Source organism: Mesocricetus auratus, unplaced genomic scaffold (genome assembly GCF_017639785.1).
Source record: "Mesocricetus auratus isolate SY011 unplaced genomic scaffold, BCM_Maur_2.0 Super-Scaffold_100020, whole genome shotgun sequence".
NCBI classification, from domain to species: domain Eukaryota; kingdom Metazoa; phylum Chordata; class Mammalia; order Rodentia; family Cricetidae; genus Mesocricetus; species Mesocricetus auratus.
In genome coordinates, this window is record NW_024429201.1 from 36,187,029 (window position 1) to 36,203,502 (window position 16,474).

Here is a 16,474-nt window from a genome sequence, read left to right on the forward strand (position 1 = left end):
GCTCTCCCACATTAATCACTAATAAAGAAAATACCCCATAGGCTTGCTTATAGGCTAACCCAATAATTGTGTTTTCTCTATTGAGGTTTCCTCTTCCAAATGATTCTGGCTTGTGTCATTTTGGCAAGTAAATGAACCCAGGCAACTGACACCTTATCAAGTTGGCACAACAATATATTACTACTAAACTATAACCTCTTCCTTCTTCTTTACCCCCAGTATCTCATATTAATACTAATATCACGATATAAAACACATTCCAGCTTGAAAAGTTTAGTGTCTTTAAGACATGCAAAGTCTCTTTTGAGGTTCTAAAGTCTCTTTTGTGGGATCTGGTAAAATAAAAGGTAAGTCACATGCTTCTCATTTTAAAGAGGAAAAGCCAGAGCACAGTTGCAACCAGATCAAAGTAGAAACAAAAGACAGTATGAAGCTGACTGTAAGCTTGTCTCATAGGCTCAGGCTGGCTCTACTCCACACCGACTGTCCTTGGTAGTCATTCCATGGTACTGGCACTTCCAAAATTTCCACTTCAACTGGCATCTCCTGAGGTATCTTCAGGAACTCTGACTTCTCTTATACAGGATTCCAAGTTTCAACCTCTTGCCGTGGCCCCTACAACCCTGAGGCTTCAACTAGAACCAAGGCTGTATCTTCACCAATGGCCTCTCACGTGCCAGTCCCCTCTGCTCTCCATGATTTCCTCATGGCTACATAACCAGTGTCTCTTACACGTAACCAAGCATAGCTGCCACATGAGACACAGCATTGGCCTACTCTGGAACAGAGCTTCAGCGTGCTGACCCTGAGGAAACACTTCCTAGAATATTTTGTCTCAAGGATGTTTGTCTCTTCTTACTTGAGGCTGATTCTTCAGCTCCAAGTGACCAGTATTAATTATCCCAGCAAAGCAAACGTTTTACTTTTGTGATTCTGGTCTCTGGGATAATGACTGATGATTACTAACTCTGGTTGTTGTCACTTTTGTTGTTGTTGTTGGTATTGTGTGTGTGTTTCTATTAGGGATTTGTTGGTGTGGGATTACCTGTTGCCTGTGTTTTTGTGTATGTAGCTAACTTCTTTGGGTTGGAGTTTTCCTTCTAGTACTTTCTGTAGGGTTGGATTTGTGGATAGGTATTGTTTAAATCTGGTTTTGTCATGGAATATCTTGTTTTTTCAATCTATGGTGATTGAAAGCTTTTCTGGGTATAGTGGTCTGGGCTGGCATCCGTGGTCTCTTAGTGCCTGCATAACACCTGTTCAGGGCCTTCTGACTTTCATTGTTTCCATTGAGAAGTTGAGTGTAATTCTGATAGGTTTTCCTTTATGTATTACTTAACCTTTTTCCTTTGCATCTCTTAATATTTTTCTTTATTCTGTATGTTTAGTGCTTTGATTATTATGTGACCAGGGAACTTTTTTGGGGGGGTCCAGTCTGTTTGATGTTCTATAATTTCTTGTGCTTTCATTGGTATGTCTTTTCTAGGGTGGGAAAGTTTTCTTCTATGATTTCGTGGGATATATTTTCTGTGCCTTTGAGCTGGACTTCTTCATCTATCCCTATAATCCTTAGGTTTTGTCTTTCCATGGTGTCCCAGATTTCCTGGATATTTTGTGTTAAGAATTTATTGGACTTAACATTTTCTTTGACCAGTGAATCTATTTCCTCTACTGTATCTTCAACACCTGAGATTCTGTCTTCCATCTCTTGTAGTCTGTATTATGCTTACATCTGTAATTCCTGATCGTTTTACCAGATTTTTCATCTCTAGAATTTCCCTGGTTTGTCTTTTCTTTATTGCCTCTATTTCAGTTTTCAAGTATTGAACTCTTTCCTTCATCTCTTTGATGGCTTTTTCTTAGTTTTCATCTGTTCCAATTTTTTGTTTTTCTTTTTGTCCATTTCTTTAAGGAAATTTTTCATTTACTTTTTAAGGGCGTTTATGATCTTCATAAAGTTAAGTTTAATGTTGTTCTTCTGCTTCATCAGTGTGGGGATACTCAGGTCTTATTAGTGTGTTGTTGAGTGTGTTCTTACCTTGTTGTCTACGCATTTCTTCATCCAGTCGATACAGGTGGAGCCTGTGCTTCAGGGGCTCCCTCTTCCCCAACTGGTGTAATTGGGGCCTGTGTCTCCGTTGATGCTCCTTCAGGTGTCGGCAGGGCTGAGCCTGTGGTGATTGCTCCTATAGTTGTGGAAGGGCCCAAGGCTCAGATGGTCTCTCCTCTCCATGTAGGGAGGGTCACAACTCCTGTGGTTAATCCTCCAGGTGCAGGCAGTGCCCCAGCTCCAGTGATAGCTCAGTACAGGCAGGGATGAAGTCAAGGTTCCAGTGGTCAGAGAGTTGATCAAGAACTACAAATTCTTGATTGAATTATTGAGGATTTTCTTTTCAGGAGTTAGGTAAGAAGTGTTTATTGTTTAGAAACTTTGTACTTCAATGAATTTTGAATCACTAGTAGATGTTTTCTGAGCTCATCTCCTCATGAACTGTTCCTGTCATCTCTTTGTGTGAGAGTTCTTTTTATGCAAGAGTCGTCGTTTGTAACCAGCATTACAAGGCTGTTGATTCGGAGTGACCACCTTCCCTCCTTCTCCCGACTGCTAATTGTATTGAGAACTGGGGACGCTGTGGCATGAAAGTTGCCCGGCATGTTTCCTAGGAGGTGGTGTGAGTATCCAGAACACAGTAGATTCTTCTGGTTTGTGGAAGAGTCACTAATACTTCTTCATTTGTGGAGTGCACCCTCACTGAAATGGATTTGTAGGCCTTCATCAACATGCCTGATGCTTTCACAGTCATTTGCTGACACAGGAAGAATGATGGAAAATTCAGTTTCTGTATTTCACACATTCCCTGCTGAGGGAAGGCAGAGGATGGACTTGTTTCTACCTCATAATGTAAACAAATGTCCTTTTACTATAGTCTGAAGGTTTTCTTCATTTGTTGGTTTGTGATTTCCCTGTTTAAAGTGACTTCCAGGGTAGTGTTGCAGTCTGGTGCTTGTGAGCACGAAGAAGGCTGTAATGAGCTTAAACAGCAAATGCAGTGTGTGTGCTAGATAATCTGCACTCAGCTGTGAGCCGTGGTTCTTACTTAACACAAATCATGTTAGAACAACCCTAGGTGTGGAATGATATTCATATATCTAGTAATAACAAAAAAGGACCCCAAAGTTGATTTAAGATTGCAAATAAATTTTAGAGAACAGGCAAACTCTGGGGCACCTCAGAGAAATGCCTGAATGCACAAATAAGGATGTGTAAGAGTGTCTGTGGTAGCATTTATTAAAATAGCAAATAGACAGTTAGATTAACACAGCCATGTAAATAGAAGCAATGAAACTTCAGTAACAATCAAAGGGTAAATAGACTCCAATAGGGAAACACAGATGACTCAGGCAGCATAATCTACCGAAGGGAAACTTGAGAAGTGGACAGTGTCTAACAGAATGACAGGAGGAGGCAGCTTTGAAAAGTGGGACTGAAATGAAGGGACAAGAAGAGACAAGGAGAATATAAAAAACTAAAAGGCTGTGTGCTCTCCAGTAGAGTTACAGTTGCAGACAAATGTAGAGTGGATGTAAGCTGTCTAGAAGGTACAAGAAAAATATTTATTGACACATGAAGTGAGTAATATTCAGTGACAGCATTAAAGATAAAAATTCCTATCAGGAAAACATCCAGTAAGAAACAAGCAAGATGTACACGAAAGCAGAGGAAAACAAAACATTAAACTTGCAGATAAATGATAACTACAGCCTACAACAAAACACCAGGCTCCTGGATAGAGAATCCAGACTTTCATGGGTTAGCCCCTGCTGCCAATGAAGGCACCACCGGCCTAACCCTGGTGAAGCCAGGGGCTTGTCCAGGGGCTGTGGGCAGCAGACATCCCAAGGACTGTTGACTGCAGCTATGAAATGGTCTCTCCTTTGCACGCAGCTCACTGTGTCTTATGCATATAAGCCCTGTGGCCGTGGTCTCTTTGGATTGTGAACAATTTGCTCAAGTTTGGATTTTCAGTGCTGGAAAATTTCCAACAAATTTAAGAGCTGTTTTTTTCTCAACAAACTAAAATGAAATTTGTAGCTAGAAATAATTTTTGTATTTGTAATTCTCCCTGCATATGATTTCTAATTATAGGTGACAAAATGGCTTCTGATGTAGTTTATGCACAGTATTATATTTTTCTAATGAGAACATTCAGAATTTGATTTTGTTACTGGTTTTTGAAACTGTCTCTTTTTTTAAATGCTGTAGAGTGAGTACCAAAAGACCGTTACATTGCATACACTTCAAGACAGCACACTGGGGAAGGACAGGCACTTCACCATTGAGCTGAGAGCAGCTGATGAGATAGAAATATCTCCAATGAAAGGTAAGAAAAATTCGCATAGTTCTTGAAATGAAATGTATCCAAAAATCAATAGTTGCAAAGGTAGGCAATGGTAGGTTTTGTAATTTGTAAAAGTGTGCATCAGTGTAATGTAAATACGTGCATTTGTGTCTATATTATAGGCAAAGTTTTTTAAATTAAAATTATAACACAATACTTACAATTTATACAGGCATAGATCATATACTTCCAGGATTTTTTGTTTTGAAGTAAAACTGTTCATTATAGTGATGCTTATAAAATAAAATATGAGCGCTAAATGATTAAACAATAGTAAGCTGTTAAATGTCACTCTTCACATTAAAATAAAGAATAATTAATTTTTAGATTTAGAAGTGTATTGTGTGTGTGTGCTTGCGTGCTTGTGTGCGTGCATGTGTGTGTGTGTGCATGTGTGTATGTCTGTGTGTGTGTGTGTGTGTGTGTGTGTGTGTGTGTGTTATGTGGAAATGTGCATGGGAGTTCAGTGTGGTATGCAGGCCAGAAGAATTGAATCTCACTCGAACTGCATTATGTTGAGTTAGGAGCTGCCCTACACAGGAGCTGTGACCTGTACACAGGTCTTCTGCAAGAATACTATATGCTCTTAAATGCTGAGCCATTTGTTTAGCCCCAAGAATTATTTTTTAATGATTTATTCATTTTAGTTTATATGTGTGTGTATGTCACTGTGTACATAAATGCTTGCTTGTATGTGTGTGTGTATGTGCATACACATGCGTGCATGTGTGTGTATGTCACTGTGTACATAAATGCTTGCTTGCATGTGTGTGTATGTGCATACACATGTGTGCATGTGTGTGTATGTCACTGCATACATAAATGCTTGTATGCATGTGTATGTATGTGTGTACACACACATGCGTGCATATGTGTGTATGTCACTGTGTACATAAATGATTGCATGCATGTGTGTGTATGTCACTGTGTATATAAATGCGTGTGTGTATATGTGTACATGCATACACATGTGTGCATGTGTGTGTATGTCACTGTGTACATAAATGCTTGTGTACATGTGTGTGTACATGCATACACATGCAAAGCTGCCCATGGAAACCAGAGGAGGGCATCTGATCCCTTTGAGCTGGAGTTTGTAGCATTTGTGAGGTGCTTGTTGCAGATGCTGGGACTGAAACTTGGTTGTTTTCAAGAACGATAGGCATTCTTAACTTCTAGATCATCTCTCCAGTCCCAAGAATTCTTAATTACATGGATAATTGTTGTGTTATGAAACTGGGTTTCATATCAATGTGTTCAATATAATCCCATTTTGTTATGTTTTTATATTAGATGAATTTAGAATTATTATCTTAAAATGCTGATGTGATGCTTGATCACCTATATTTTTATGTATTTATAACAATCATATGGTGCATAATTAAAAAAAATTAATACAGAATGTGATTATTAAAGCCTACATCTACATGTTTTTATCTAAATTAATCACTTGGCTATTTTAATATTTCATAAAGAGGTATCCTAATTCTTAGATCTTTATAGGAAAGACAGGTCTGAAACGATTTCATTGTACTATGAGTAATATTAACAACCATAAAGATAAGAAGGTTTTAAAATGGAAATTTGCTTATTGTTGCACAGTCCTTTTATAACATTGAAACCCATGCTAAACAAGGTTCTGGGCCTGCAAGTGGACGCTGTGGCCAGGAACGTTCTCAGACGTGTATATACCACTAAGGTGGCTGGTCACTCCTCCTGTACATTAGTCCATAGTATTGACCAACCAGTGAAACAGTCATCCTTCATACATTTTAAAGTAGGACAGTGATGTCCCATTAAAATGGCGGGGCTGATGTTGCATAAGATGACTCTGCCCAAAATAAGAACATATCCACGGGGCATGGTGAATCCCTTGCCAACATAAACAATCTCTTACTATACTTCTGTCTCATTGTGGCATACTTGGGGGTGACAAATCTCTCTTAGTTTCATCAAGCCACTGCCAGGAGTGCAAGGGCACCATAATCTGATTACAGTTTTTTATTTTCTTACCCACGAAACGCCAGTGTGTGCTTCTGGAAGCAATCTTCATCAAATATGGCTAAGTTGCTGGACGTACTCTCAAATTATGACACTTCAATTTATATTTTAATAATAGTGAGTAGTCAGCTCTGTGACTTGTCAGAAAATTAAAGTTAAGGAAGGTGCCCTCAAGAATGTCACTGACAAAGCCACACAGCCAACAGCACTAGGATGAGTACCGGGGGAGTCAGTTCATGCACTCAGTAGAGGGGAGCTTGCTTCCAGTGCGGTGAGAGTGGGGGTGTCACTGTCTCCTGGCTGCTTCTGCAAGTGTGAGCATGGGAGATTCCTTAACGGCTCCAGTGCCCCAGTGTGCTCCACTACCTTCCTGGCTAAAGGTGTATAACTCTGCCTGCCTGCTGTTATTACCAACAGAGTTCAATTGGCTAGTGTGCGTGTGTGGTTGCATGTTTGCATCAAAATGGGCCGTCTGATCTTAACCTTAGGTAGTGCGTCAATAATCCTTCGAGGAGATAAGCGTGCCTCAGAAGTTGGGATTGCTTCCTCGTCCAGACACATCATTATTGGGGAGCCCTCAGCAACATATAATGGCACTGGCATCATCAGGTGAGAGTTTTATGATTGTTTTATTTAAATAGTCTAGAGCAGGGGGGTCTCAGCCTGTGGATCGAGACCCCTTTGCGGTTGCATATTAGCTATCCTGCATATCTGGTGTCTACAATACAATTCAAAACAGTAGCAGAATTACAGTATTGAAGTGGCAACAAAATAATTTTATTGTTTGGGGTCACCACAGCATGAGGAACTGTAGCAAAGGGTGGCAGATTAGGAAGGTTGGGAACCGCTGGCCTAACCCACTGTTCTCAAGCATACTAATACTCGCTATCATGTTGCATACTGGTAGGCATTGTGTGGAGAATAGAATAAACATCAGGCAGGAATTAAAAACTGTACTTTAATCCCAGCACTCGGGAGGCAGAGGCAGGCAGATCACTGTGAGTTCGAGGCCGGGCTGGACCGATGGCCTCTGAAACAATACAGAGAAACCTTGTCTCATAAAACCAAAAACAAAAAACCAAAACCAAAACCAACAACAACAACAACAAAAAAAAAAAAACCAAAACTGTACCTGAGCTTTCCTGAAGCTGGATCATAAATTTCCTGGCTTACTCAGGAATGAGCTGCAAAGCCCATAAAAAAAAAAAGTACATGAGGGTAAAATCAGACAGCCCCACTCTGTGACTACATACAAGAGCAGTTACTTCCTTTGTGAATGTGAAAAGTATGCAACTTGTATCCCAATACTCAGACAGATCTCTGTGAATTTGAGGCCAGCCTGTTTTACATAGCAAATTCCAGGCCAGATACATAGTGAGATCCTGTCTCCTAAGACTTCCAAGTGAAGAAAAGGTATGGTGAATCAAATCAAAATTGTATTTATTTGGGGAGTAAGCACATAGATTTATTGATCAAAAGGTTTGCTTCATGTATTATTGGGATAAAAATAAGATAAATTCACTTAATTTTATTAATTGCTACAAAACAAACATTTGATGAATTTAGTAATAAACATGACTTAAGCAAAAAATGCAAAACAACTTTTCAGTATAGCACAACATAGCTACAAGTTTTAAAACCTTCTTTCTTAGACCAGGGAGAGCACCAAGATGCAGTCTTCTCCTCCTGTCGGTTACTTTTGTAAGGGGATGAGTTAGTTCAGTAATACCAAAAATCACATTTGTTGTAGGAGGATATTAAAGATGGAAAATGTCCAATTATAAGTGGGAAAACTTTATGAATGGATAATCTAGAATATTCAGTCCATAACATCATTAACCTATTAATTCATTGTAATGAACAGTCTTCCCACCAGCCTGGTCCCAGAGCCGCATCAACCCCTTCTGTCTTAAGTTTTAACTCATAACTATCTATAAGGTCTTATCTTACCAAGGATGCCAGTCTCATGTGCCCTCACTTGCCGGAATCACATGGGGACTCTCCAATCTTGACTAGGATATTTCCCAGACTCCTCCTCGACTCCAAGCCCCACCTATCTTCCTTCCCTATTGGCCAACAGTGCTTTATTTATCAACCAATAAGACAAACATATACACAGAAGGACTTTCCCCATCATCTCCTCTTTTCTGTCTAAACAAAAAGAAAGGTTTTAATTTTAACATAGTCAAATTATATATAACAGAACAGTTATCGAGTAAGAACTATAGTTACATATTTAGTCTATTAACATTTAGTAATATTTAAAGAAAGTATTTTATCATCTATCCTATCTGTGTAAGCCTGAAGTCTTATATGTAGCTTATCTTTTAAGAAAAACTATAGAAACTAAGGAAAACTATAATTATAACTATCTGTCTTCTACTCCATCAAAGACCACAGAAGGATAACACATAAACACTAGAATTGACAGAGACATCTTGCTACCTGGACAGTCACCCAAAGTTCCTCTGTAAAGTTGGGGCATCCATCTTCAGCCCATAGGCCACAGTGTTTCTGACAGACTTCTCAACAAAGCAGGAAATTTCAAACTGCCCATCTGCATTAGCAGTCAGTCATTTTTCTGTGTCCTGCAGAACGTCTGTTAGACTCTTCCATGAATCAGGAACCCTGTAGGACTGGTCATCTTGTTGTGTTAGCCCAGCAGTCACTTTCCTGTGGGTCCTGCATGTCCAGATTATATAGCAACAGTCAAACAGTCCAGGCAAGAGCAGTTTCCTGCCCAAATGGCTAGTTTTGCCGTGTTGAATAATGAGTTTCTTCGATATCCGTCATCTTCTCTGACAGGAGCATACATTTCTCATTGTCAAGAAAAACCCTAAACCATTTTAAATGCTATATATTCTGTAGGTCTTTGAAAGGTGTGAATAATATCTATCCATCTCAAATACATCTCTGTATATCTAGAAAATCTAACAAACCTAACTATACGTTTTGACTATTATAGGTAACTGTCTATAATCTGTATTTAACTATACATTGCATTTTTAAATGAGTTATACAAACACAATAACTAAACAAGAGGAGAAATATATATATCACAAATTGATCTTAAATTTATATCAATAAATGAAAATCCATACCAATACAAAGTATTCATTTCTATATAATATTCCCTTTTTTCCATTTGAAAGACATTGACTGTGATCATTATCATTTATAAGCAACCCCATTTAAATGAAAACAAAATTTTATAAACAATATTTGGGAATTTAGGCATTGTTCATTCCTAACTGCTTCCTGCTGGTTGTGGGGGTGCTGTCCCTACCATGGGGATCATGACAAAACACAGAATCCTGGCCAGGTCCTTGTTTTTACAGTTTTCTTGGCTTCATTATCCCAGCTGTTTCAGATGCTGGACTGCCTGGGACATTGCTTCAGGGGATCTTGCTTCATCAGACCATACTAGTTTGGAAGGAACCCGTAGCCCCTCATTTTCTGTGGAAACACAAGTAAAAACTATTTTCCCAAGTAACCTTATGTTTAAATTTAGAAGTCAAAGCATTTTAAAAATATATAAGTTGTATTAATTCAGCAGCATTGATAATCAAATGTCTTTTAAAAGTTGTTGCTCCTTCCACAGCAATTAAACATTGTAAAGACAACAAAATAGCATACAGTATCCAGAATCTCTGTGTATTTTCCATTTTTACATGGCTTTTTTATTACTCTATTTCTTTTACATTTTTTTCTCTGAGACATGGTGGTTTCTTTGTGGAAATCTGCCTGCCTCTGCCTTTGGAGTGCTGGAATTAAAGGCATGTGCCACCATACCCAGGTACTCTATTTTTATTTTTCTCCCAAGCCTATGTATATTTTTGAACACACTATAAACCTTTTAGAGGTTTTAGTTCATCTGAATCTGACTTTTCTGTAAATCTTTGTTTTTCTGGCCATGTGTCTTTTATCTGCTAAAAGCCTTGACTGTTTTAACTGCTGTCTTTCCACGATGGCAGGCGTAAGTTTACCGCCAGCACTGGCTGTACAAGTTTCTACTTGTCTGTAGCAAAACAGAGCCCACCTGAGAAAATGCTGCTACAAAGAAGCCGTTCTTCTCTCTGTTCTTCTGATTCTAAAATCCCTTTTAAGCTTTTGTCATTGTACATGGAAATTCATGCCTCACGTTGTGGGCACCATATGTAGCCTGCATTCTTCCTGCCAGCCTGGTCCCAGAGCCATGTTAGAGACTCTATTAGTTACAATGCTGTCAGCCAATGCCCAGGGCTTCTCATTGGCTAGTTCTGTCTTAAGTATTAACCCATAACTATATATATATATATATATATATATATATATATATATATAGTCTTAACTTACCGAGGACGCCAGCCTCATGCATTCTCACTCCCTGGGATCACATGGTGTCTCTCCACTCTTGACTACATTTCTCAGACTCCCGTCAATTCATTAAGATTATCAGTCAACCCATGGGAGGCCTGCCCCTTACTGAATGGAGGTGAAGGAGGTGTGGCTGGGGCTTGGTGGAGGTTGGTGGCAGGAGGGAACTGGAGGAGAGAAGGGAGGGGAAACTGTTGTTGGTATGCAAAATAAATGAAAAAAATTAATAAAAAACCGTTGAGCAATTTTTTTCACACAAAATAAGTTATTAAAATTTTCCACATTAAGAAAAGATTATCAGTCAACAGGTTTACATGTAAGATTCTTTTGCATTTCCAGACAATTCAACTGCTAGAAAATTATTTCAAATGAAAGTATTGGAAGTTTCTGATTTCAAACCAGACCCTACCACATAAATAAGTCAGTATGATGGCAGGTGGCTTTGTGTCTCCACGTTTTCTAGTGAGGGTGAAGCAGCAGGCACCAGGGGAGTGCCTGGGTTGGACTGGAGGCTTTATCTTGGAGCTGACTGAAGTCCACATCTGGCCTGGACTCCGTCCTCTGCCACGAGTCTTCCCTAGTGTTTCTGTTCTTCCGTTGACCCGTTCGGAGTCTATGTGGATGTTAAATAAAAGCCATAAATGCTTACTTTTGTTCCTTTAACTCTTCAAGTTTAGTGTTCACTATTGCCAATGCTTTTGTCAATGTGAATATACACTAACTTAGGAATTCTGATGTTACTGTCTTGGAATTCTAAGACTTTTGCCTGCTTTACAATTGATTGGTAAGTTGTTTATATAAAGGTGTAATATTCTTGAGATAAGTGAAAATTGGTTTAAAGGCACAGAAAATGTTTAAGAAATGCCATTAAATAAAAATGAACTAAGTATATATCCATGTACTCTTGTAGCCTTGTTCGTGGCCCAGGGGTTTCAGGGGAGATCACAGTGTACTGGAGGATAGTTCCTGCTCTCGTGGGCGAGTTTGTTGAAACATCAGGACAATTGACAATGCAAGACGGACAGTCTGAGGCTACTGTAGTCATTCAGGTACCAGTGAGATGCCTTCTGTTAGCCTCTGTGTGTGTGTGTGTGTGTGTGTGTGTGTGTGTGTGTGTGTGTGTGTGTGTGTGCTTGGAGGGAGGTTACAGAATCCATGGCTTGTTTATGGATAGGACACTTCTTTACACTTTCCTCTATGAATCACTTTTTTTTTTTAACTCCTCCAGGCTTTGAATGATGACATCCCTGAGGAGAAGTGTTCCTATAAGTTTCAGCTCACTGGAATCAGTGAGGGTGCAGTGCTAAATGCAGACAGTATCACTGCCAGCATCACCATGGTGGCCAGCGATGGCCCCTATGGCCGGTTCTCATTTTTACATGAGCAGCTTCAAGTTTCAGAAGCAGCACAGAGGGTATGGTGTGGATGACTTCAGCTCTTATAGTTTCTGTTGTTTCTAGTATACTCAGTGGTCTATACACTGTTTTTCTTTTTCCTTCCTTTTCTAAAGCTTTTTCCCCCAGTGGATTAATTTCTTTCTAGTATCATTTTTGCAACATGTAATTTCTATAATTGTATAGAGTTAAATTTAATTCCAAGGTAATCCCAGTCATTAGACTCTTCAGTTAGAAATGATATGTGCAGCATCTTAAACATTCACATTAAACAGGTAAGCAATTTTCTCCTAGGTTAATGTCACAGTTGTCCGCTCAGGTGGCTCTTTTGGACGTGTGCGAGTCTGGTATGAGACTGGTAGCAAGACGGCCGAGGCAGGCCGGGACTTTGTTCCCGTATCAGGGGAGCTCCTCTTTGAAGCCAGAGAGAGGGCGAGAAGTCTGCATGTTGAAATCCTTGATGACAACCTTCCTGAAGGCCCCGAGGAATTTGTTCTTGCCATTACAGAAGTGGAGCTCCAGGGAAGGTAAAGGCAGGGAAATGTGGGTGTGTGAGGAGAAAGACAGAGGGGACACCCTGGTCAGGACTGAACAAAGGAATTAAGACAGACTACAGCTTTCCTGATTTTCTAAGTGTTATTCCCCCACGCCTGTGCTGAGGGAACATGGCCCTGATGTGTGCATTCATCCAGCAAAGCCAGGGAAAAAACGAGGCATCGCCAACCCTGTGGGGTTAGCCTGACCGTTTTCTAGGGCAGTGGTCATCTGGGGTGACAAGAATTGCTTTCCCCCCTTTCTGGGCCCATGGACAGATGGGACGGGGAGGCAGCTGTCCTTGGTATACCAGAGTCTGTGCTGTCCCTGATGGGTATATGAGATACATCCTTGCCCGATAGCAGGTTTAGCTAGAAAAACAATGCGAATGACAAAACGGATGCAGCATGATTTCAATGAAGAATCAAAATTCATCATAGTGGGGCTTGCTCCTTCCCTGGAGCTGGTTGATTGACACAGTAGGAGGCATCACTGGCACAGTGAACAGCTCTTGGCTGAATCAGCCCTACCATCACTGCTGTCCAGAGTCTGCACAGGGCCCAGGAGGGGACCCTTTCCCTAGAATAATGCATGGACTAAGAGAAGACTGGAAGTTTTCTTATGCGTTAAATATGTGTTCATTAGTTATATATTATCTTAGAGTTCCTATTTCTGCAATGAAATAGCATGACCGGAAAGCAAGCTGGGGAGAAAGGGATTTTTTTTGGCTCATACAACCATCCGTATTACTATTTATCATTGAAGGAAGTCAGGACAGGGAACTCCCACAGGGCAGGAACCTAGAGGCAAGAGCTGATGCGGAGACCGACCGTGGAGGCATGCTGCTTACTGGCTTGCTTGGCTGCCCTGGCTTGCTGAGCCTGCTTTCCTCAAGAACTCCGCACCCCCCCACCATGAGCTGGATCCTCCCCCAGCAATCACTAATTGAGAAAATGCCTTACAGCTGTATCTCACAGAGGCATTTCCTCACTGAGGCTCCTTCCTCGCTGATGACTCTAGTTTGTACTAAGTTGACACAGAGTCAGTCAGTAAACATCTAAATATCATGCTTCAAATTTTTCCCAACTCGGTATTTCACCTAGAAACATAGGTGCAATATACATTATCTTACCCCAGAGAGGTAAAAGTATGTTTTGAGTTCACACAAACATTAAGTCTTCTTTTTCAAGAAAGGATTTTGTCTGGCAGTGGGAACTCAGATCCTTCCCTTGCTCAGTGTTGCTTACATGAACACAGTTTGTGAGGAGTAGATCCCACTTGTGCAGTGTTTGTGGCTTTGATTAGTTAGGTCTTGGAAATCTTACCCTCGGGGCTACACTTTCAGAGATAAATTTCCATGTGAATTCTGGGCAACAGTTTTCCCTTGCTGATAAGTACAGGGCTTCCTTTAATATGCAATAGAACTCAGTGGTCTCCTGTTCTGCCCCCTAGTAGGGCCTGCTGCTTTGGGAGGTGTTACAGTAGCCAACCAGTCCATGGGTCTCAGGATGCCCGAGAGGCCAGTGACTCCTCTCATGTGATTTAACCCTTACTTCTCTTCATACGACATCTTACTTAGCAGCTTTCAATCTTTTAGGTCAAAGCAGTGTATGAACACCATGTAAGAATTTGGGAATTGAAGGATGGATTGGAATTGTTTAGTATCTTTTAAAAAATTCTTTTACTTTAGGAATTGAAATGCTATGAAGGCCTGGGAGTGACATCCCATCTAAGAAAAGCTTTTGCAGAAATATGCTGTTATATAAGTGAGACGAGGGCTGGATTGGAGGATACTGATTACAATATTCAATTACATTTCCTTGTAGTCTTATTATTCTTATTTTGTACAAATTTGTAATTTTATATTAGCCTTTGTTTCACGTAAGCACAGATACTTGGGAGCAATATAAAAAACTTTGTTTTTTTTTTTTTGAAAACATCACTTCACACAAGATGGCCTTAGTGTTGGGGTCATTCAAGATAATGACAGCGCTGGGGTAGAAGGTTGGCCCCACATGCGTGACGCTGTGGACTCACCGGGCAGCACTACAACACAAACGGGGCTGCGCCATACTCAGAAGAGCTACGGCACAGGCTCGAGAGAGACCATTCGGGTCATACTACGCAAGTGGATGTTTGCCATTTTATTTTGTTATGCTTTATTCCTATGACTTTGCAAGAGGGTATGACTTCAGCATCCAAGAGAATGGACTTCAGATAGATCAACCCCCTGAAATTGGAAATGTCTCCATTGTTCAAATCATAATAATGAAAAATGATAATGCAGAGGGCATCATTGAATTCGATCCAAAGTACACTGCCATCACAGGTAAGTTTATTGGCTTGTCACAATGGTCTCACATTTCCCGAACTGCAAAGGAATATGAATTCTCAGATGCATTTTTTTGTCTGACCACAAAAATATCCCTACATTTAAAAAATTGTTTTCAGCTACTTTTAGGTAGTCTTGAGTCTCTTTGTCTTTCAAAGCCAAATGATTACTCGATCTAGGAAAAAAAGATTTCTAAACTTTAAGGATGATTAAAATATGTGCGTTACAACACATGTGGTTGGACATGGCTCAGTGGTTAAGGAGGCTTGCTGCCTGTCTTAGATTTTTATTGCCAAGATAAACACTACAGCCAGAGCAGCGTGAGGAGGCTTATTTCGTCTTCTCACTTGTAAGCCATCATCTAGGAGGTCAGGACAGGAACTCAAGGCAGGAACCTGGAGTGGGGAGCGGAAGCCATGGGGGAACACTGCTTACCGACTTGCTCCTCCTGGCTTCCTCAGTTTGCTTTCCTATACCGTCTAGGACCCCCTGCCCAGGAGTGACAACCCTTACACATATATCATTAATCCAGATAGCAGCACACAGACTTGCCTACAGGCAATCTTATGGAGCTATCTTGTCAATTAATGTCCCCTCATCTCAGGTTTGTCTAGGTTGTGTCAAGTTGACAAAAACCAAACAACACACTGCTCTCGCAGAAGACTGGAGTTTGGTTTACCCACATACATTTCTGACTGCACAGAACTGCCAATAATCCCAGCTCTAGGGGATCTGGTGCCCTCGTCTGGCTTCTGAGGAACTTGCACATTCAAAGACACGAATAAACACATGAATAAAAATTAAATCTAAAGTTTTTAAGAAAGCCTTCCAAATTTATGCAAATTTAATTTGATATGGTCATAGCTTAGTGTATATGTACTCTCTAGTGAATAGTCACCGTTGAAATGAACATTTTCCTGTGCTGTCTCTACAGATAACATCTGGGCCCTTATTATTTTCAGCTCCCTTCAGGCTTGCCTTGTGTCGAAGCTCTCCTTTTCTGCACAATTGGGAAACAGAATGCATGGCTGTATCTCTTCTTAGGTAGAGAGGACTGCCTTTCTAGAATACGTTTTTATTTAGAGAATGCATACAAAAACAGTTTAAAAGTAAGCTGGGAGGTGGTGGCACATGCCTTTAGACACAGCACTCAGGAGGCAGAGGCAGGCAGACCTTTGTGAGTTCAAGGTCAGCCTGGTCTACAGAGTGAGTTCCAAGACAGCCAGGACTCTACAGAGAAACCCTGTCTTAAAATTGTGTGTGTGTGTGTGTGTGTGTGTGTGTGTGTGTATGTACACACATATATAATTTAAAATAAACATATTATCTTGTTTATGCAAATAATTTGTTGGCTTCACTGCCTATACCCAGATTCTTTGTCCATCTATGGTGAAAGTTGGACGGAATCGCTTCTGCAGACTTTCTGAGGACTTTTGGATAAGCCATGCTGTTGTGTA

At 40.3% G+C, this 16,474-nt stretch overlaps 1 protein-coding gene across 1 annotated transcript in view; it reads left to right on the forward strand.

Annotated features, from left to right (window-relative positions):
* The window catches only part of Adgrv1 (adhesion G protein-coupled receptor V1), a 518,174-nt gene that overhangs the window by 150,202 nt on the left and 351,498 nt on the right, over positions 1–16,474 (forward strand). The window contains exons 59-64 of the mRNA XM_040729011.1: positions 4,265–4,382; positions 6,890–7,010; positions 11,668–11,806; positions 11,986–12,171; positions 12,446–12,678; positions 14,866–15,014. Coding sequence (XP_040584945.1) covers positions 4,265–4,382; positions 6,890–7,010; positions 11,668–11,806; positions 11,986–12,171; positions 12,446–12,678; positions 14,866–15,014 — 946 coding nt within the window. The remainder of the gene's footprint in view (positions 1–4,264; positions 4,383–6,889; positions 7,011–11,667; positions 11,807–11,985; positions 12,172–12,445; positions 12,679–14,865; positions 15,015–16,474) is intronic.